The sequence below is a fragment of the Mobula birostris genome, chromosome 10 (genome assembly GCF_030028105.1).
Source record: "Mobula birostris isolate sMobBir1 chromosome 10, sMobBir1.hap1, whole genome shotgun sequence".
NCBI classification, from domain to species: Eukaryota; Metazoa; Chordata; class Chondrichthyes; order Myliobatiformes; family Myliobatidae; genus Mobula; species Mobula birostris.
This window is the reverse complement of record NC_092379.1, coordinates 95,045,327-95,067,701: the sequence shown is the minus strand read 5'-3', so window position 1 is coordinate 95,067,701 and position 22,375 is coordinate 95,045,327. Positions and strand designations below refer to the sequence as shown.

General features: G+C 38.9%; 1 protein-coding gene across 10 annotated transcripts in view; it reads right to left on the bottom strand.

Moving 5' to 3' along the window:
- Nucleotides 1-7,450: 7,450 nt before the first annotated feature.
- LOC140204174 (Krueppel-like factor 8) overlaps nucleotides 7,451-22,375 on the bottom strand; it is a 196,504-nt gene continuing 181,579 nt past the window's right edge. For 7 of the 10 annotated variants that reach the window (XM_072270630.1, XM_072270631.1, XM_072270632.1 and 4 more), the window contains one exon: nucleotides 19,177-22,334. In XM_072270630.1, coding sequence (XP_072126731.1) covers nucleotides 22,153-22,334 — 182 coding nt within the window. In that variant the 3' untranslated portion in view covers nucleotides 19,177-22,152. Of the gene's footprint in view, nucleotides 7,531-12,592; nucleotides 19,157-19,176; nucleotides 22,335-22,375 lie in introns of those variants that run through there. The other 3 variants (XR_011887546.1, XR_011887547.1, XM_072270629.1) reach the window with 3 other exon arrangements.

Below are 22,375 nucleotides of genomic sequence, written 5' to 3'. Positions count from 1 at the left end.
GGCATGCTAACTAAGTTGTCAAATATGCTTAAGTTTTTATTTGTTAAGTTAGTGATTGCCAAATATCTCAGAGACAGTGTTTTAAAAGCACTTAAACCCAGGGCATGATTCAGATCACGGTTAAGTTGTTTTTTTTTAAATTATAGGTGGACTTGTGCTTACCTGCCCCAAGCAAAGCCCCTTTTATGCCCACAGAAGAGAAGACACACCAGGCCTCACCAAGGAGAAATTTCCTTTGGCTTTCTCTGCATTTCTATTGAGAGGATCAATGTTCAGCTGCAGGGAGCAACGTCAGCTTCCACTGAAGACACAATCCAGCTACAAACACAGAACTTCACTGTCTGCAAGGATATCAGGAGAATCCAGCTCTCAAGAAATCCCCAAAATTTCATGGCCAACTTGCGCGACAGACACTGGGACTGATGTTAACATTGCCACTATTCAGTAAGTGCAGCATTGGAGCTTTAAAGAGATTTATCAGAATCTTCGTGAGAACTGGTCAATGGAAGCAAATCTGTCACTGTAATAGAGTGCCTAGTCACTGGGAATTGGTCTTTCGGTGAGTACGTAATGGAACAGTCAAAGTTTTGGGCCGAGACCCTTCTTCAGGACTGGAAAGGAAGGGGGATGATGCCAGAATAAAAAGGTGTGGGATGAAGCCAGGTGCACGGGAAAAGTAAACGGCTGGAGAAGAAGGAATTCAGCAGAAATTGAGAGAGGAGCATGGGAGAAAGGGAAGAAGGAGAGGCAACAGGAGGAGGCAAAAAGCAGGTGAGAGGAGAAGTAAGAGGCCACAGTGGGGAATAGAAGAAGAGGGAAAGGGGAAGAAAAATATTACCAGAAGGAGAAATTGATGTTCATGCCATCTAGTTGGAGGCCACCTAGACAGTATGAGTTGTGCTCTTCCACTCCAGGAGTGGCCTCATCCTGGCAAAGGAGGAGGCCATGGACTGACATGTTGGAAAGGGGTTAGGAATTAAAATGATTGGTAACAGGGAAATTCAACTTTTGGTGAATGGAGTGGAGGTGCTCGACAAAGTGGCCCCCCAGTTTACGTCAGGTCTTGACAGTGTAAAGAAGGCTGTATCGGGAGCACCAGATACAATAGACAACCCCAACAGATTCGCAGATGGAATGTTGTTTCACCTGGAAGGACTTTTTGAGGCCCTGAATGGAGGTAAGGGAGGAGATGAATGGTCAAGGTATAGCATTTCTGCCACTTGCAGGTTTATATTCCAGGAAAGAGATAAGGAAACAAGTGAACAAGGAAATCATAGAGAAAGCAGAGAGTGGTGGGGGGGGGGGGGGTATGTGGAAAGCTGGTGGAAGTAACAATGTGAATGGTGGTAGGATCCCATTGAAGATGGTGGAAGTCATGGAGAATGATGCGTTGGATGCAGAGGTTCATGGTGTGATAGGTGAGAACAAAGGGAACTCTATCACTATTAAGGAAAATGGGATGAGTGCAAATGTTCAGGAAATGGAGGAGATGCAGATGACATGCAGCATGAATGGCTGAGGAAGGGGAACTCCGTTCTTTGAAGGAGGAGGACATCGCTGATGTCCTGGAAAGAAAAGCCTCATTCTGTGGACAGATACGGTGGAGACAAAGGAACTGAGTAAAGGAGAATACATTTTTACAGGAGACAGTGTAGAAAAGGTATAGTCATGGTAGCTGTGGGAATCGATAGGTTTATAAAAGATGTTGGTAGAGGGCTTCTTTCCAGAGTTGGAGACAGAGAGGCCAAGAAAAGGGAGAGAGGTCTCAGAATTGGACCAAGTATATTTAAGGGCCGGGTGAAATCTAGAGACAAAGCTGACAAAATTGATGAGCTCAGCATGAGTGCATTGAGCACCACTAATGCAGACGTCAATATAGTACAGGCCAAATGGTGGAGCATTATCAGGGAGGGCTTGGAACATGTACTGTTCTACATAGCCAATGAAAAGGCTCAGGACGTCTTTCCCTCCTCTTCAAAGAATGGGTTTCCCTTCCTCCACCATTGATGCTGCCCTCATCCACATTTCTTTTATTTCTCAGACACCTGCACTCACACTATCTTCCCACTGTCTTAACAGGGATGGAGTTCCTCCTGTCCTAACTTATCACCCCATGAGCCTCCACATCCAGCACATCATTCTCCACAATGGGATCCTACCACCAAATACATCTTTACCTCCCCACCATTCTCCACAGGGATCGCTTCTTCCATGATTTCCTTGTCCATTCATCCCTCCTCACTAATCTCCCTCCTGGCACATATCCCTGCAAGAGACAGAAATGATACACCTGTCCATTCAGCTACTCCCTTACATCCATTCAGGCCCCCGCAAGCAGTCCTACCAGCTGAGGCAATATTTCACCTGCGAATCTATTGGGGTCATTTATTTTTCTTCCTCTGTGCGTGTTCTTCTGGATTTTCAGCATTTTCAGGATCTTGTGTGAATGTATATTCAAATGTGGGAATTTGTGTACAGATCAACGGTCACCAAACTAACAGTGGATAAAGCCTATTCCAACGCACTAAGCTGTAAATATCTAACAAGGAACCCAGTGGCTATTTCAAATAAAGCCACAGTCACAAAACCATTGTATGCTGAATCAAAGATTAGGGTAAAAAATGCAACAATTCCAGTTAAAACCCCAAAGTTCAAAGTAAATTTTATTACATATATGTACATATATGTCACCATATACAACACAGATTCATTTTCCTGTGGGAATACTCAGGAAATCTATAGTATAGTAACCATTATAGGATCAATGAAAGATCAACCAGGGTGCAGAAGACAACTAACAGTGCAAATACAAATATAAATAAATAGCAATAAATAACAAGAACATGAAGTGACAAGAGTCCTTTAAGTGAGCTCATTGGTTGTGGGAACATCTCAATGGATAGGCAAGTGGATATAGTTATCCCCTTTAGCTCAACAGCCTAATGATTGAGGGGTAGTAACTGTTCTTGAACCTGGCAGTGCGAGTCCTGAGGCGCTTGTATCTTCTACCTGATAGCAGCCATGAGAAAAGAGCATGGCATTTTTGTGAGGATCTCTAATCATGGTTGTTGATTTCCTACAACAGCATTTCATATAGATGTGCTCAGTGGTTGGCAGGGTTTTACCCATGATGCACCAGGCTGAAACCACTATTTTTTGTAGGGTTTTCCGTTCAAATGCATTGATGTTTCTATATCAGGCTGTGTGATACAGCCAGTCAAAACATTCTCCACTGCAGATCTGTAGAAGTTTGTCAAAGTTTTTGATGTCTTCTGAATCTCCACAGACTCCTAAGGAAGTAAGTGTGCTGTCGTGCTTTCTTCGCAATTTCCTTTGCATGCTGGATCCAGGACAGGTCCTCTGAAACAGTAACACTCAAACTTAAAGTTGATAACCCTCTCCAGCTCTAATCCTCTAACGAAGACTAGCTCGTGGACCTCTGGTTTCCCTCTCCTGCAGTCTACAATTAGTTCCTTGGTCTTGCTGACATTGAGTGAGAAGTTGTTGTTATGACAGATCACTCAGCTAAATTATCAATCTCCCTCCTGCATGCTGATTCATCACCACCTTTGATACAGTCCCCAACAGTGGAGTCTCAGCAAACTTAAATATGGTATTGGAGCTGTGCTTAGTCACACAGTCATAGGTGTAAACCATAAACCAAATTGATTATTTTTAAATTCTAGTTCTAATATACAATCAAGATCGGCCTCATGTCTATTATGAATTGTGATGAGGGAATTAGAGATGAGCATTCACCAGCCTTGTACTACAACGCTGATGATAACAGCACCAGCCGTGCTGAAGCAACAGTTACATATGCTTCTGTCTGAGAGTGAATAACTTGAAAAAAATTTGACATTAATCATGTTCCCATATAAGGTCCTCTTTTCATTCATGGTTCTGGCAGAGATTGATGTAGCAGAGGATATTGATGGACTTGGCCTCTCCTCATCACATGCCCAAACTGTCTCCAACCTCTCCTCATGATGATTGTGGCCATGACACTGGAGATATCAGATCCTATTCAATCGGCCATCCACAAGGAAAAGCCTTTCACTCACATTGCATCACCGTTGAGCACACAAAGGAATCAGCTAGGTGGTGGTTCTGGAAGGGTCTGTGGTTTAGCTGCAGAGGATCAGTGATGATAGTGGAGCTATTACAATCATCCAGTGAGGGTGATGAGCAGTGCTAAAGGGGGAGAACAACGTTGGGCAGGGTAGGAGGTGTGGGAGTTATTCCCACTGAGGATGGAAGGGGCCTGGCGAACAGCCACTTAGCTCAAGATGTTTGCACTGGCTCTGAAGGGATCCCTTTCATATCAGGCAAAACCAACTCTGGAAGGACTGCACAGAAAATCATGGACTTTATAATCAGCCCAAATTAATCATTCATTTTCTATTTTTCATTGAAATGCATTTGCAAGGAGCCCATAAATATTGCATAACATACTATTCATAGGCATGAGTTTGTTTATGTGAATTTAGTCGTGGCTGGCATCCAGCTCAGTGCTAAGGTGAATAGGAAATTGTTCTTTGGAAGGGCTATGTGTTTCACCATAAACCTTCAATACACACACTTTTGCCTTGCCAACCACAACAACAAATGTCAATGTAATACCAAGAACTGGTTTCGGAGATAATAAATTTAAATAAATACATAGCTAAAGAAACCACACCAATAAACAAAACACTAAAACTAGTACCTTTAAAACGAGATAAACTATCTAATGTTTAATCTAAAAGAGCATAAAGATGTTTTGAAATAGAAAATAAGCTGCCAGCATGTTTTTTAAGATATAGCCTCATATCATAATCAACCTGACACCCAAGTCTCTCTTTTACATGGAACTGGAAACACAGATTTGCATGGAAGTCGCAAACAACAGGAATTCTGCAGATGCTGGAAATTCAAGCAACACACAAAAGTTGCTGGTGAACGCAGCAGGCCAAGCAGCATCTCTAGGAAGACCCTTCATCTCGGCCTGAAACGTCGACTGCACCTCTTCCTAGAGATGCTGCCTGGCCTGCTGCATTCACCAGCAACTTTTATGTGTGTTGTTTGCATGGAAGTCAATATGTTTAATCATTTATAGATTCAAAGATTCAAAAGTACATTTAATATCAAAGAATGCATAAGTTATAAAACCTTGAGATTTGTGTGCTTACAGGCAGTGACAAAGCCAGAAACCTGAAAGTATCCAATTTAAATAGAAACAAAGACCAACACAATGCGCAGAGAAAGGGGAAAAAAAAAACACAAACCATGCCAACAATACAACTGAGAAACAGCCTTCTGAACCAGATTGAGTCCATAGTCACAAATCCCTGGAGCAGCCTGGAGTAGGCCAAAGCCTTGGTCTCAATTCATGATATTAGTGGGTCAAATTGCCACGAAGCTCGCAGATACGAAGCGCAATATACGTATCTTATGTATGTACACTTTGGGAACATATCATTCATTATTTTTAACCACCAGATTTTTTCAAAATTGAATTTTTTAGAATCATTTTTCATATTTATATGAAATACTAAGTTTCCTTCTGCTTGCAGAGCTTGTTAGTAAGGCCTACATGGCATTTGAAAAATTGGATCAGAAAGCTGCTCCTTCCTAGAATGGGCATCTGCTTACAACTCAGATCACCCTTTTCTACATATTAGTTCTGATCCATGAGGCCTAATTTGCCAGTGAGTGCATCCTCAATATGATCAATAAGGTCTTTTGTGTCTCCAGAACCTTGTCTGAGGCAATTAAATTGTATGGGTGAGTCTAACTAAGCCTTATCCATCCATAAAACTTCAAGCAACCCTTTGACAGATGATAAACTATTATGCCATATTTTCCACTTGTCAAAATTGCCAAACTCTTGCACTAACAAAAATTAAATAAATACCACAAAATTTAAGATCATTTTAAAAAAATTAAATTAACAAAATCCTTCACTCATTTATTTAACAAAAATGCACTTTTGCAAACAAGACAATTTAAAAAGATATTCTTTTATTCTAACCTTCTTCCCCACAGCTGCAAACTCTCCATTGAAAAGTTCCTGCAAGGTGTGAGGGCACTTAGCAAGATTGTGCACTGTCACGGAAACCTCTAGAGCAGAGTGTACTATCAGATTCCCTGGCACATACACTCAGATCCCAAACTTGCTCACTCTTTTATGCAACAGTTAATGGTGGGATTGAAACATTTACTAAAAAGATTTAGATCAAGTGAATGCCCAATATTATTAATAAAACCATAAGACATAGAAGCAGTATCAGGCCATTCGGCCCATTAACCCTGCTTCACCATTCAATCATAGCTGAACATCTCCTACCTTTCCTCATAATCCTTTAAACCCTTATCAATCCAAAACCTTTCAATATCTTGCTTTTCTTTCTAATCTCATTGCTTTACCATTTTAAAAATGAAATGCAAGTCTATCTATTTAACAGTTACTATCATATCACTTAGTGATTATTGATTCTGTTAAATCCAATGAAATCAAATGCTCCTATAGTCCAATTATCCCAATAATAACCAACTTATTGGACTACTGGAACAAATACATTCTTATTTAAAAATCCATAACTGAATTTTCTGGCAGATTGCTGTGCTAGAAATAAATATTTTAACTGATTAGCCTCAAGTCTTATTTATAGGTATTATTGATTTCTAGGTACTGTAAGTCTTATTTATAACATACAGTACCTAGAAATCTAAGTTCAGTTGATCATTTAGTGAGGTTTTATGTCAATACAAATAACTTCACCAGAAGTAATCTGAAGGAGAATCACTAAAACTTGCACAAGTGTAAAATGCTACAGCCAAACTAAGCCACATATTTTAGATTTTTAGATTATGAGGACACGCAGTCCCCTTTTATCATTTAGTAATTCATGCATTAAGAAATGATACAATTTGTTCTTCCAGAATGATATCACAGAAACACAAGACAAACCAAGACTAAAAAAAACTGACAAAAACCACATAATTATAACATATAGTTACAACACTGCAAAGCAATACCGTATTTTGATGAAGAACAGACAATGGGCACGGTAAAAAAAAGTCTCAAAGTCTCTCGAAAGTCCCATCATCTCACGCAGGCGGTTGAAGGGAGAAACTCTCCCTGCCATGAGCTTCCAGTGCCACAAACTTGCTGATGCAGCATCCTGGAAGCACTCGACCACAGTCCGACACTGAGTCCATCCGAAAACTTCGAGCCTCTGACCAGCCTCCGACACCAAGCGCCATCTCTGCCGAGCGCTTCGACCCTGGCTCCGGCAACAGGCAATAGGCAAAGCCAAGGATTTGGGGCCTTCCCCTCCGGAGACTCTTGATTGCACAGTAGCAGCAGCAGCAAAGCGGGCATTTCAGAAGTTTCTCCAGATGTTCCTCCGTGCTTCTCACGTCCATCTCCATCAAATCTGGATTGTGCATGGCTCCTATTTAACAAATACGATATCAATTCAGAGCAGCCGTGCACTCTGCGTCGCGCCGCCATCTTCTCCTCCCCTCCTTTTTGATGCACAGGAACTTCAGAAGAATAGGATGAAAGTATAATTTATCAATTTTTGGTGGTGTTAATGGAATATAGAACATTTAGAGATCTGCCAATCACTCTGGCAGATTACATGCTCCAAATGAGCACGTTCTCTGTATCAACATATATTTTCTTTTTTTTTTAAATCAGTTTTTGAGTTAATTCAGCTACATCCTTGCTATTTACCTGAACTATTCCATGTGATTAAAAGTTAAACACAGTCTCACCTGATTGCAGTAAAGCAGGTCGTCCTGCATTCTTTGTTGGATTCATGTGTGTTCAACTTATACCAATATAGTTTTGGAATTTGCTATTTTGTACATGGAAAAGTTAACAACTTAAGCTATAGAAACAAGAAAGAGCCATAATGCCGCTACTGAGTAAGATTGTAGCTGATCCTGTACCTTGTCCACTTTCCTGCCTGATCACTATATCCTTTGGTCTTCACTGAGATCAGTTTTGAACATAATTGATGACTTAATATCTCCTGATCATTTACAATTTTCCACACGGGGAAAAAATATTCTTAATCCAAGTCCTAATTGGCTGACGTATTACTCTTAGACTGGAACCACTGGTTTTGGACTTTCCAAAAAGTAGATGTCTCTTAGCATTCCCCTAATAATCTTCTGGTTCTTACTCTACCAAACGAGTATAGACTTCATAACCTGCAGAACCTCTCTTAACTGATCAACCTCAAATTGCAAGAATGAATCATCATTTCCAATGCAAACTCCATGCATAATACTCCAAATGAAGTTTCACAAAGTCCTGCACAATCTCAGCAAATCTTTTAGTTACACAGTACTTCAAATCCCTGCAAAAGATAAAACATTGCCATTCTGATTGCTTGCATGTTTACTTTCAACATCTCCTGAACCAGCAAATCAAGGTCCTTAAGTACACGAATACTTGCCAGTTTTTCATCATTAAAACTATTCTAATTTTCTAATCTTTTAACCACAGTGGATAACCACAGCACATTTTTCTTCATTATAACTGTTTTGTTGCCCTCTTGCCCAGTTATTTAATCAGCCTATGTCGCTTTTCTCTCCTTGCCTTCTTCTCTCAGCACATTTTCTCACTTCTCATTCAACCTTATCCCAGTAGAAAACTTGGATTCATTCAGAAAATCCCTGAAACTCAGCAGGTCAGGTAAAATCTGTAGAAAGGTAAATAGTTAACACTTCAGATCTGGGACTCCATCAGAATTTCTCAATGAAGTGTCCCAGATTTGTAACATTAATTATTCCTCCATCCTCAGATGACCTGTTGAGTTTTCTGAGCTCATTCTTTTTATGTTGGATTTCCAGGATATATATTTTTTTTTATATTCATTTTGGATACGTTCAAAGTTACAGGAATTGTGAAGACATGATAGCCCAGTTTGCAAAACAGATAATATAACAAGTTAATTTATATTCTTTATTTTCTGGCATTTAACCAATCCCCCACCCAGTCAAACAACTTATCCTAACTGCAAGGGCCTTTTGTTTTATTTAGCAACACTAATCAATTTTTTTTGAAAATTGAGGTAAACTGCATTGTCATATATAATTCAAGAAAAACTTTCAAATTTGACCGATGCTTGTATCACAAGTTGTTACTGATCATCTGTATTGAAACTTTTTCACTAATCAATATACTGTACCCAACTTTATATTGCATTTCTACAAGTAATATCAATAGTGATGACTGTGCATAAACAGTCACTCGATGTCCCCCATTTCACCTTTATTAACAACTGGAGTTACAACATATAGACAACTTAAAAACACAAGCCAGAGATTTTCACAGATGGTAAACACAGTTTGTGTTTGTTGAGCCAACAGTATGCATATGCTGAAATAAAATATTGGATCAATCTGTCATCAGTGGCTTTAATCTTTACGATATTTACCAGGTCATCTAGCCTTACATCAGTTAAGTGGCCTAAAATTTTGGATCTGTGGTGAAGTGGAGATGAGTTAGTTAAAAAAAAATAAATACAGATTTGCAGATAATTTGTACGAAGCTTTAATGCAAGCACATGGTAAAATTTGGGAACTCTCTCTGCATCCCGGTTGAGGATATACAATAAGAACAGAAGATGCTGGAAATACTCAGCAGGCTAGCTGAGGAGGAGCGAGTTAGGTAGCAAGGAGGTAAGATTAACCTCATCTGGCATGCTTAAGTAGAGCGCAAGTCGCAAGATGCTGAAGGATCTCAGCAGGTCAGGCAGAACGTATGAAGGGAAATGGCTGGCTGGCATTTCAAATCAATACCTTCCATCTGGACTGAAGCACAGAGGGGAGATGGTCACTATAAAAATGTGGAGAGAAGCAGTGGAGCAAGAGATAGAAAGTGACAGGTGGATCCAGGTGAGGAAGGGTGAAAGACCCTTCCTCACCTGGAGAAGGGGAGAGCAGAACTGGTGCTAGAAGCTGGGAGGCCATAGGTAGAAGTGACATAGGGCAGAACAGGATGAATCTGATGAAAGAGTAAGATGGAACCATGGACTGGTAAGGTAGGTAGAAAGGGAGAGGGGACCTGTGGGAGGAGTGTGAAGGTGGTGTGCAGATTGAGTGAACGGAGAAGCACAAGGAAACTGGATTACGTGAGCTGAGGAGACTGTAGGAAGAACCGAGTAGAACAGGAGAGAGAAAAAAGGGACAGTGGGGGGAGCAGCTCACTGAAGGTTGCAGAATTTAATGTTCATGCTTAAGCAGAGATCTCAATGAGAGTAAACACGTTATTGTTCATAAGAAGTCACAGAGGAAAACTCTAATAGGTTTTTCAAGAGGTTGTCGAGGCCCAGCAAAGAGGTTTAAGCTTACATAGAAGAGAAGCAAGCCTGATGTAGTGATGGGGTGATCAAGGGCAAACGGTACCTAAGGTTTGGTCTAGGGAAGCAAGGCATAGTGCTTCAAACAAGTAACACATTGGCAAGAGGCCAGATTGTGAATGCTTTAAAGAGGGAAAAGTGGGAGATAACAACAGGAAGTAAAAGTTAAAGGCAAAGATATAGTCAATTCGTACCTTGTACCGAACACAATAATTGAAACTCTAATTACACAATTTTCTATGCTCAGTGATTTGCATAATTATCTATAGCTCTCTCCATAGTTTAAGGTTTGCACATGAAGAGGAACTTACTGAAGATGGTGGGGAAAGGGGAAAAAAAGGCCTCTCTCAGTGGAATTCAAAAGTGAGGAGGAAAAAAAAACAAAAAACCAGAGAGATGGAATCATTTGCTGTGATTTTCAGGCAGGCAGTGTGTGTTACTTTGACATAAATAAATGAATTACAGTAACAAGGGGACTAGAGCTGACAATGGAGATGGTGGATGCATTGGTCAGCATTTTCCAAAATTTTATAAATTTGGAATAATTACCACAGAAAAACAGCAAATTTTCACTACTTATGAAAGTTATTTAAAAAGGAAACAGAGAAGAAACGGAATTATAGACCAACTGGGCAATGTTAATGACAGGGAGAATTATAGAACTCATTATTAAGGAATTTTGGATGCCTTTATTTCGAATCCATTGTACAGAAAAGGAAAGGTACGTCGCATCCGGAGTTTCTCCGGTTAGCGGACAATTTCCCTCCACTCCTCTCTGACGTAGTGGGGAACCGCGTATGAAGCAAGTTACAGCAGTGGTTTGCCATTGCCTTCTGCCGGGTGAGTTTCCAAAGAGATGGAAAGTGTGTAGGGGAGCCAGCTGGATTCAAACTCGGAACCTTCTGTCCCGAAGTCCGACGCTGATGCCACTAGGCCACCAGTCGGGTATTGTACAGAACAACATGGAATATGAAAAGGGAAAGCATATGTGATATAATCTGTTAAGGTTTTTGAGATTGTTACAAACTGAATAGGTAAAAACCAACCATTTTATGTGATGTATTTGGACTTCAACAAAGACCACGTCAGAGATTATTGAACAAAATGTAATAGTTCACTAGAATAGTCAGAGAATTGCTTAATGGAAAAAAACTAGAGCAAGAAGAAACCTGTTATTTTGGTGTTTGGAGGCTGTGAATCAGGTACTGTAATTGGGATTCAGATTTTTCAGTCTATATCAACATTTTGAATAAGGGACCAAGGGAAAGGTATCAAAATTTGTGCTAAGGATATGAAGTTTGATGGCAATGTGGGTTGTGAAGAGGATGTATAGAAGCTTTAGAATCATATAGATGGTTGAAGTAAATGTGCAAAGAGATAACAAATATGGAAAATTAAAATACTATCGACTTTGCTGCAAAAAGTAGAAAAGTAGAGCATTTTTAACTGGTGAGGAGCTGAAAGGCTCTTTGGTATTCAGAGGGACCTGGTCATCCTTGCATACTAGTCATTGGAAGTCAATATCCAGTTTCTGCAGGCAATTAACAAAGCTAATATTGGGTGGCAGGGTGGAGATACATCTCTACCAAAGGAGAGGCAAGACCCTCCTTCCCTCCGTAAGTCACTATTGAGCAAGGTGTAGCACCTGCTTAGTCTCCACAATCAGGGTCATGTGAATCCATGCGTGCAGGGTGGTGGATAGCCATATGAGCAGCTGCTGCATATTACAAATCCTGGTTAAACGACCACTAATGCCAGGCAATCTCTAAAGAGTGTTGATAATGGCTGGAGTCACCCGTCTTAAAAAGTATTGCCCAGAAGGCAAGAGCAAAACACTTCTGCAGGAAGACTTGCGAAGAACAATTATGATCATGATCGCCTACATCAAACGACACAGCACATAATGATGATGATGAATGTTACGTTGGCCTTTAATTCAATAGAATTTGAGTACAAGTGTAAAGATGTCTTAACACAATTATACAGGACCCTGGCCATGGCTGGAATATTACGTACAAGCCCCATCTCCCCATCTAAGGAAGCAGAGATATGTGCAGCATAAGTTCGCCTGATTGGTGTTTGGTTTCATGAGGAGAAAACAGACAGGGCATGTATTCCATTGTTTTTTTTAAAAAAATGGGAATTAATCACCTTTAAAACAAACAAGATTCTTTCAGAGCTTAATAGCTTAAGTGCAGGGGTAATATTTCCCTGGCCGAGGTGTCCAGAAACAACAAACATATTCTCAATACATGAGCTTGGCCATTCACAAGATGACGATTTTCTTTTTTTATTACAGTGAATTTTTAAAGAAAAATAAGATTTTTGGATACAGGACGAATTGAGATATACGTTGTGATTGAAGGAAACTGCTGGTTAAGCCACCATCGGGAAAAGCAAGCAGGGCCAAAGAGTCTCAAAGCTCCTCACCTTTTCCAATATAAAATGACTTCTGTTTAGCTTAATGGAAGCACTTAGATGCTTTGCAATAACGCCATTCTTCTTAGGGCTCTCATACTGTACGGACACACTTCTTCATTTGTGACTGGTCCAATATGCCAGGAAACAATTCAGTATGACATAGCAGAAGCTTGGAAACATAAAGTAAAAGCTTGGCAGCCTGCAAAGCAAGCATTGAATTTTACATTTTCAGAGACAAACAGCTTAGATTTATCTCCAAACAGCATTTTTTTTTTTTATTTTGCACAATGGTTTAAACAGGTAAAACACATCATTTATCCATGAAAGTTTGCAAGAATGGACACTATTATACAGAAATTCACTAAAATTCATAGGATTATCCCCGACCCATAACAATCAGATATTAAGAACTTCACATGGCAAATCTCTAATGTAAATTCTGCAATATAACAAATTATTCCATCCATTTGTTTGATGGGTTTGTGATTGTCAATCTCAATTGTAACACACATGGATTAGTAACTAGATTTAAAATTGTATAATAAACCTATATACAACTTCATTATCAGAACTGTAAAAACCATTAACATGCATTCACATTGATCATTTTACAGAACTTACAGAATTACTTTTAAAATTATCCTCCACAATTCAGTACATTTAAAATAACACATTTTCTGGTGAAAATCAAATAAATGCATATAATTACAGTACATTCTACATAAATACAAAATTCAAAATATTAGCCAATTTACTACAGAAATGTTGCATGTAACAGCAGCATTAATATTATAAGAACTACACCTACTCTAATCAAAGCTTCAATGTAAACTGGGCCAACATGCACTTCCACTGCATGCTGAACGTGTGAGCTCTGTGCACTTTAACATACATTATCCAAAGTATGGGTTACACCAATAAATTGCAAAGAGCTGCTAATGGCTTTTTGTTTTCTTTCCCTCAGCTTGCGACACTTCAGTAAAGTTAATCTTGGAATTTGAGGAATCTGCCAAAATTATTTACAAGAATGGCTAGCAAAAATGTTCAGCATAATTCTTTCATTTAAAGTTTCAAATGACTGTTTATCTAGTAGATACAGTTAACAGAAGAGCAGTACAGGGAAAACTCTATAACCCAAATCTTAAACTCTATCCAACACAAACTGAATGCAAAAACATAATAAAATTGGTACCGAGAGCTTTCCTCAGCATTTTTGTCAATGCCATCATTAATCCCAGGTTTGGACTTCAAGGCTGATTGAATATAAAACAAAGGAACCCAAGACTATATGTCTCGCAGAGTACAGTTGTACCCAACAAAGCCAACATCAGCCATGCTCAGGGCCTCTTGAGAGAGGAAGGCAAGTTATCATCAGGATGATGGTCGCCTTGAGAAAGGAGAGTTCTTTCGGCCTCAAAAAGAAATGTTCAGTGATCCATTTGGGGCTTCTCCTCTTCCTTGACCCAGTTTGCCTTGTGCTGGAGAACTCTATACCATGTTCTCAATGGTAGCCTCTTTTCACCCAGAATTCTTTTTGTCATATGGTGACTCCAGCTCAGACTGAGTAGAAACCTCACATAGCAGGAATAGGACCAAGAGCTTGACAATAGTATGGCCTTTACCACTCAACTCAGTTAAATTAGGTTAGGTCTGTCAGGCATGCGAATTTGCTCAGGGTCCCAACTCTTTACTAATTAGCAACTCCAGCAATTTGATTAACAAATCCAGATATCTGAACATGAATCTGTTGAAATGTTCTCAAGCTGAAACACCTTCAAAAATAAAATGTTGATCTACACGATCAATACGTACAAGACACTTGGTGAGTTCTGTGCAGCCATGAAATTAAATGATAGAAAGGGACTAACAGCTTCTAAAGGCCCTAGATTTTAGGAAGGGTCAGAAAGAAAACAAGATAGATAAAACAAAGGATCAAAGGAATTGACCAACATTAATAGGACGCATATGTTTCTTTCCTACGCCCCACCCCTTACAGTCCCAACTCAATGTGAGAAAAATTAACAAAGAAACTATTGCCCTCATGTGCATCACCCCAAAAGTTGTTTTGTTTTTAAACTGGAAACTGTGTTTAACCTAAAAATAATCTTAGCTATCAAACAGGGCGGGTGATTGAAGTTAGATCCTATAGGGTTGATCTGATAAAGCTGTCATATCAATTATTCCAGATTTGAGCAGTGGCATTTCAGTAAATGAGACCCTGTACAGTGGAAGCAAAAAATTATGCCCAAGAAGAAATTCCATTTAAAGGTGGCACAGCAGAAATGCAGATACAATGATTACCGAGTAACTCTGTTACCCAGGATAGCGTCTCAAGTACAAGTCAGTGGCAGGTTTATACTTGCATACAACGTACAATTCCAGGATATGCCCCATTAACAATTAAGTAAATCATTCAATTCCAACCTTTCCCTGAAACCCATTTCACCATGATCAACCTTTCATACTTCACCAATGCATCTTCCCTTAAATAGAAATCTCAATGTTTGTGTTTTTGCAAATGTGTACAGCTTTAAAGAGCAAAACAGGAGCAAGATGTAGAAACCAAAGCAGAAATAACTCTTCAACGTAGCAGCCAACCCCTCCATATTTGAAAAAAGTAATTTCACTATCTAAGAAATTGTCAATTAATATTTGAATACTGGGTAGACATTCTCCTGTTCTCTAGCTGTTTAACACCCTCAGATAGGAAACATTACTGGAGCACCAAAATTCACATTGACCCAATTCAGTGACTAACTATTTCCAAAATGGTGATCACTTCCCAGTTCAGGAAGGGCAGCTCCATGGTATCTAGCACCTAATGGCAACAGTTGAAAACTTTTTTTTAAAAAAATTACTTTTTATCATGCGTCATACAACGGTTAACCTGGCTTGGAGAACATGAATTAGAAAACTGCTCGAAGTGGAGGAAGTCTATCAGATTTACAATTTCTCTACTAGCTCAATATGCAACTATTATTACTGCTGGGGAAATGTACTGTATAGCTTCAGCAGCTACTCTTTCTTTTTCTTCCCAAATATACAATTTGGAATAGATACAAAATAGATTCCCAATGCCAAGCAGAAACTAAATCACAGGTGCTCTCTTATCAAAACTTTTCCTTTGAATTTCACAGCACTAAACCTGACAAATGTTAAAATATTTTACAAGCTGAGACTGTTTTTAAATTAAGATCTTCATATGGAACTTCTATATAAAAAGAAACATTGTTTCCAGAGTTTTAATGCCCTGTTAAAGCATTTGTGTCTAACATAAACAAAAGCAGGATTTATAGTGCCTACAGTACAATTAATGGGAACAGGGTCTAGTCCTGAAAACTTCCAACATCAGTTTTGGAACAAAGTAAGTAGGTCAAATAGTCATCAGATCTTTATTATTTGTAGGTTAGATATTCACTCTCTTTGAATGGAGTCACCAGCAAATCCTAATATCCCTTTCATTAGGGCATACATCAAGTAATTGAAAATAGATATTAATCAGAAACTCAAGGACAGATACTTAAGCTTACAAAACATGAATAACAGCCCTAGATTTAAAAAAAAACACATTTCTTGCTGTATTCTGCCTCTGAGAGTTTGGTAAACACAACCCAGAGTTGATGTTTGTATTAAAACATAAGAAAAACACAGAAATACTTAGCAGATTAGCCAGCTGTTGTGAATGCTTATGTGTAGAAGTGCATTTGCTCTACGCTATTCTACAAGTTGTGTGCTGACCAATCCCAAGGTACACTTATTAGCCACTTTATACGGTACACCTGCTCATTAATGAAAATATCTGATCAGCCAATCATGTGGTAGCAACTCAATGTATAAAAGCATGCAGGCATAGTCAAGTGGTTCAGCTGTTGTTCAGACCAAACATCAGAACAGGGAAGAAATATGATCTGAGTGATTCTGAGCATGGAATTACTTAGTGCCAGATGGGATGGTCTGAGTATCTCAGAAACAGATGATCTCAAGGGGTTTTCACACAGCACCATCTCTAGAGTTTACTGAGAATGGTGTAACACTCAACAGAATACTGGTGAGTGGTAGTTCTGTGGTGAAAACGCCTTGTTCATGAGAGGGTCAGAGAATGGCCAGACTGGTTCAAGCTGACAGGAGGGCAACAGTAATTCAAAGAACCACGCGTTACAACAATGATGTGTAGAGGAACATCTTTGAGCATATAACACATCGAACCTTGAAGTTCTGTAGATGGGCTACGCCAGCTGGCCACTTTACTTGGTACAGGACTGATAAAGTTGGCCACTGACTGTATATTATGAGCTGCATTTTTCATGAGAAATCTGGACGAATGTTCTAGAATTCCAAGAAAAATAATTTGTGGCACTTACTTCATGTCCTAGGCTGTGAGCAAATTTCTTTGGCCATTCACACACACAATTCCTTACCTCCTATTGTGCAAAAACACACAATGCAAATTAAACAACACAAGTAACTCAGTGCCTTAATCAAAGTGAGCAGCTGAGAAGAGCAAATCAGATGACCAACTGCCCAGCAAGTTCATTATCAGCCACCTACCAGCGTGGCAGATCCATCACAGCCACCAGCAACAAAAGCCCATCATGAATAGTTACAGGGAAGGCTAATCATTCAGAGGTCTTATAGAAATTTGGAATTCTACTCTAGGCATTGAATTGGAAAATACACCAAAAAATATAACTGCTCCAATTATTACTGCTCATGAAAACTGTTACAGGGAATATAACTTACACAGTCAAGCATGCTTGATGTCAGGGGAAAAAGAACAAGTCTGTAGCATTTAAAAAGAATTAGCAGGCTCTCCATTGTTTTCAGCTAATCTCTACCTATACTCCTCTTCATGAATGTCCGAACCATTACAATATACCCAGCAGTTACTTCTCATTCAATTACTGTGGGTAGAGATAAGAGGATAGGAAAGAAAAGGTAGCCCAGATGATTAATATACAATTTTAAAATTTACTTTAACACATGCAGAATGAAATACATGATCATATTTTCTTAATGCTGGTTCAGGATTAGGTCAGAGATCTCTTAGTAAAACCCCCATGGGCACTTTTATATACAAAATAGAAAGCAGAAAGAACTTCAGCTTAACGCCTCATCTAAAAGAGAAGCTTAAGTGTATCTGGTTAATGAAGAGTCAATTCTTACTCTTGACGTTGACGTAGCCTTCTATCTGATTTTAACTACGTTTGATTTACCCAACATGCCAAGGCACATCGTTAACTATTAAGGTTTCTACAGTGCTTGAAATGGGTCGTTACATCTAGGGACATTAAATGAAAAAATTTCAATTTGATCATTCAAAATAAACTTGAATTAATTAATCATCGATAAATCAGAAGCTCAGATACCTGGATATGCTAACATTTTCAATTTCCATTCGCAAATGGGAGAGGGAGTAAGGTAATGGAAGAAAATGTAATGGCCAAGAATTTTAGCATCTCTTGGCCTCAGGAAGAAAAGTTTTCATGAGACCCTGAAATTCCTTTCTGGTCTTCAAACATTTAATGGTTGCCAGGATGACAACAATTACCTCTAACCTAAGTGACTGGTCTTCCACATAAAGACACTGTTTAGTGATTGAACATCAATTCACAAAGCATACACGTATGAGGCTCCAGCAGGACTCAGGCAGTGGCAGAGAGCTGAAAACTCAATCATGTTAAAAACTGGTGGGAACCAATTAGGCAGTTTATTGTTTATGCATTCCATAATTCCACACAATTAACATTAAAAATATTTCAGACAAAATCAAAAATATTGCTCAAACATTCTCAACACTCACAAACAGTGATGTTGAAAACTTCACAGCAGCGTTTCATTCATTTTTGACATTAGCAACTGGTACCACAGAGGGCCCTTTGCTATTTTTATGCATTCCTGGACCACAACTTCTCTCCAGTTCAACAGAATGGCAAAGTTACTGTGTACGCTTCCACACCATGCCAGGTAGCACAGACAGTCTTGTTCAATGGGAAATTCTGCAATGGCAGAGCTACTTATGATTGCCAGTTCTTTGCTCTAAATGGGGAGGCTGGAGACAGTGGAACATTGTGCCCATTTCTTTAATGTGAAAAAATGAACCAAAAATGAAAAGTGCAGTCACTCCGTCTTCATCTTCCTGATCCAAGATTCCGGTGGTGTCAAGTCTTGAAGTGTACATTTGCACTTTGTATCCACTTGTTATAATGCACTTACAACATTAAAATGGCAGTCAATTAAAGCATGGTACTTCATTAAATACCTTTAATAGCTTCTCCACTTTCTGTGGTAGATGTTGTAACAGTTTAATAAGTCTGGTAAAGCCCACCAAGACTCAGCTGCTGTCCATTTTGACCACCGCTTAGGGAGAAGAAAATCTGCAGTTACAAACAAGAATACGGCAGGGAAAATTTTTAAAGTGCAAAGCGAATGCATCTTAGCAAAAGAACAAACCAAAGTCAAGCTTAAACAATTAAATAATTGTCAATGATAGGGAATTTAAAACACTACATTTTTAAAAGAATCAACATCGACCATCTTCACTATAAAAATTACTACAACCTAAAAAAAATTGTTTGAATTCAGTTTTAGAAAATGGACACATCTTTGAAACATCAAATGTTAGGTTTGCAGGTTGCAGCAGCTTTGCAACAACTTGTCCAATCCATTTTTGTATCATGTTCACATTTCCTTCCTAAAATGGTTAGCAGACAAGACCAAAGGTTTGAAATAAACAAAAAGCCCCATCATTTTATCTCTGTTACAGGCCTCGTTGCACTCTGATGGTTTCTAACAGTGAGAAAAACCACAATCAAATGTGTGGAGAGGAGACCACAGTGCAATGGGAAGTTTCTGGCAAAAAGAGATGGTAACAGCTTGTTAGTAGACAGATATCATTGGGTATCAAAGGGCTCCAGATAAATTGAGACCATACAGCATCACATCTGTTGTGAATATTACCTACTTCTGTGAAATATTGAAAGCAAAAAATTGGAAAGATGTGACATTACAAGTATTATACCTTAAACACAATTTTTTTTTTCTATAGTGAATATCCTGCCCACTGTGAATGCAAATTTAGAGACAATTCCCATTTGATGTTTGCTGTTTACATAAAGTATATCTTGCCATGAGCACCATTTACACAAAGTTTGAAACAATGATTTTTCTCTCAATGATTTTTGGGCATCATTTATTGTTTAAACATCAAAAGGCAATATAATTGGGAAAACTGGCCAAAAGAAATAATGGAAACAGACACAGAGTGAATATTGTTCAGCTTCTGGATGTTTCCAGTCTACCTGTGGATTAACAAACAAGAGATTCCGCAGATGCTGTAAATCTGGAGAAGCTCAGCAGGTCAGGCAGCATTTATGGAGGGAATGAACAGTTGACATTTCGGGCCGAGACCTTTCATTGGGATTAAATCAATTTTACCAATACTGGATTCAATAGCTTTCCACAGCCAGTAACTGGTCTGCTGAAAATATAATCAACAGCAGTCCCATTTCAGATTTAAAAACAACAGGAATAAGAATTTAGAATTATTTTAATGGAGCACCTAGAATGACATTTTCACTTTTAAATGGTAAAGAACCATAACTCTGTTTATGGGGTTCCACTGTCTGTCTGTTATCCATGTAACAATGTTATTACAAACTCCCAACAAACCATAAAAGCATCTTTAAATTTCCGATCCTGATGTCAATACGTTCATACTACATATCAAAAAGTCAAATTAAATGTGCATGTTGGTTTTTGATCAGCATTAGTCATTTATTAATGAAATCTAGAGATCACTCTTACACCAATAAAAGCTTGAAGACCATTCCAGAAACTTCCATTTACTCTGATTAAAATGTAATTCGCTGGTCTGGCTGAGTTTTTTTTTAAATCTACAAACTACCACACAAGATAAATAGATTACACAATCAAACCAATACCTCACAGGGCAGTAAAAACAGCACAACACAGCAGACAGGTCATATATTTTGCATTCTTGGACAGCTGCAGTTTTAACCCATCCTGGTAGCAAGGTGCTTCGTGCTGAAGTCTCCTCCCAACCTGCCACTTTATACGTATGTGTTAATGCATAAACACCAGGTGCTTTGGGGAAAGCTCCACATCTTTGCATCTAGCTTCACAGTTCATCAAACTGAACAAAAATGAATGGGGTGAATGGTAAATCTTAATCTTAAATCCATTTATTAATAATGAAGCATTCATAGTTAACTTTTAATAATCAACGTACATAGTCTTTTTTTTAATTTATACCATGTAACTCCCAAATGGTTTCATGTTGTAACAAACAGAAAAATTCACAGTAGGCAACTAAGGTTATTGCCAAGACGTATCAGAAGATATACCAGTTGGTAACAGTTAACAACCAAAGCCTGTGGGGGTGCCAGCACCAGCTTTGGTCTCTGTTGCTGAAGGAGCTGTAACTTTACTGGGATTGCCACAATGAAAACAGTATTAACGTGTTTTAAGATCACAAATACCATGATAACAACAAAATAACTAAAGGAAAAGAGAATACTGGCTTGCCAACATCCTCCTACAAGCCTGAACAAAACAAAGTAGGGCTGATTATAGCAAATCACACCGGACAGCTAGATTTACCTATTACTTTGAGGTGGAGTGAGACATTAATCAAAGACATACTGTACAGTATATCATAATTCTTCAGGGAGATCGCTACCAGGGGAAGGAAAGGTATTTATCAGCTGATGAGTATACCTGCTTAATGTCTCCATGTGCAATGCACAAGCGAAACACAGAAAAGAAAATTATTTTGTGTCAGTAAAGTTTATGTATTTCAGCACTGAGCAGATAAAACATATTAAAATGGAATATTAAAATCAGTCAAAATGTTAGGAGTTCCCACTGTACAAATGGTTCACATTAAATGTGAAATATAATGATACAATGTGGAAGGAATATTTTGTTCTTTGAGAGACACAACACTAATAACTCATACTGACATAATTTCTGCTTTTATAAAACCTAAAGTTATAGGTCAACAAGGATGAAGTTGTATTTCAACATGATTTAGGCTGTGAATAAAAAGGCTGCCTGCTTTTTTCTGCCCTGTGTTAACGTAATCAAGAAAAATTTATGACAAAAATGACAGGCCTAGCTTAAATTACATGAATGCAGTCAGTACATAACATCAAAAGGTAAGCTGGTTTGAACAGTTTCACAGTCTTTGAGGGCAGGTGGGCTCTCTCTCTCTCTCTCTCTCTCTATTTCTCTTTCTAACTTGGCATCCACAGGTGCCATCTAGCAGCAGATGCTGTCAGAATTCAGCAATGCTGAACAATGGGATGGAGGCAGAGCTAGAACTCTGATGTGAAGTTGGCTTAAAGTACCTTCACATCATCAAGTGTCTTCTGCGGTGCAGTGCAAGGTGGTCCGAGCGGGAAAAGCTCCGGTCACAGTCCGAACATTTGAAAGGCTTTATGCCAGTGTGCTTGCGGTAATGCCTTGTCAGCTCATCGGAGCGTGCAAACTTCCATGTACATCCTTCCCAGGTGCATCGGTAGGGCTTCTCTCCTAGGAAAGCAGACAAAAGTGTGAATTCCTGTACAATTGCA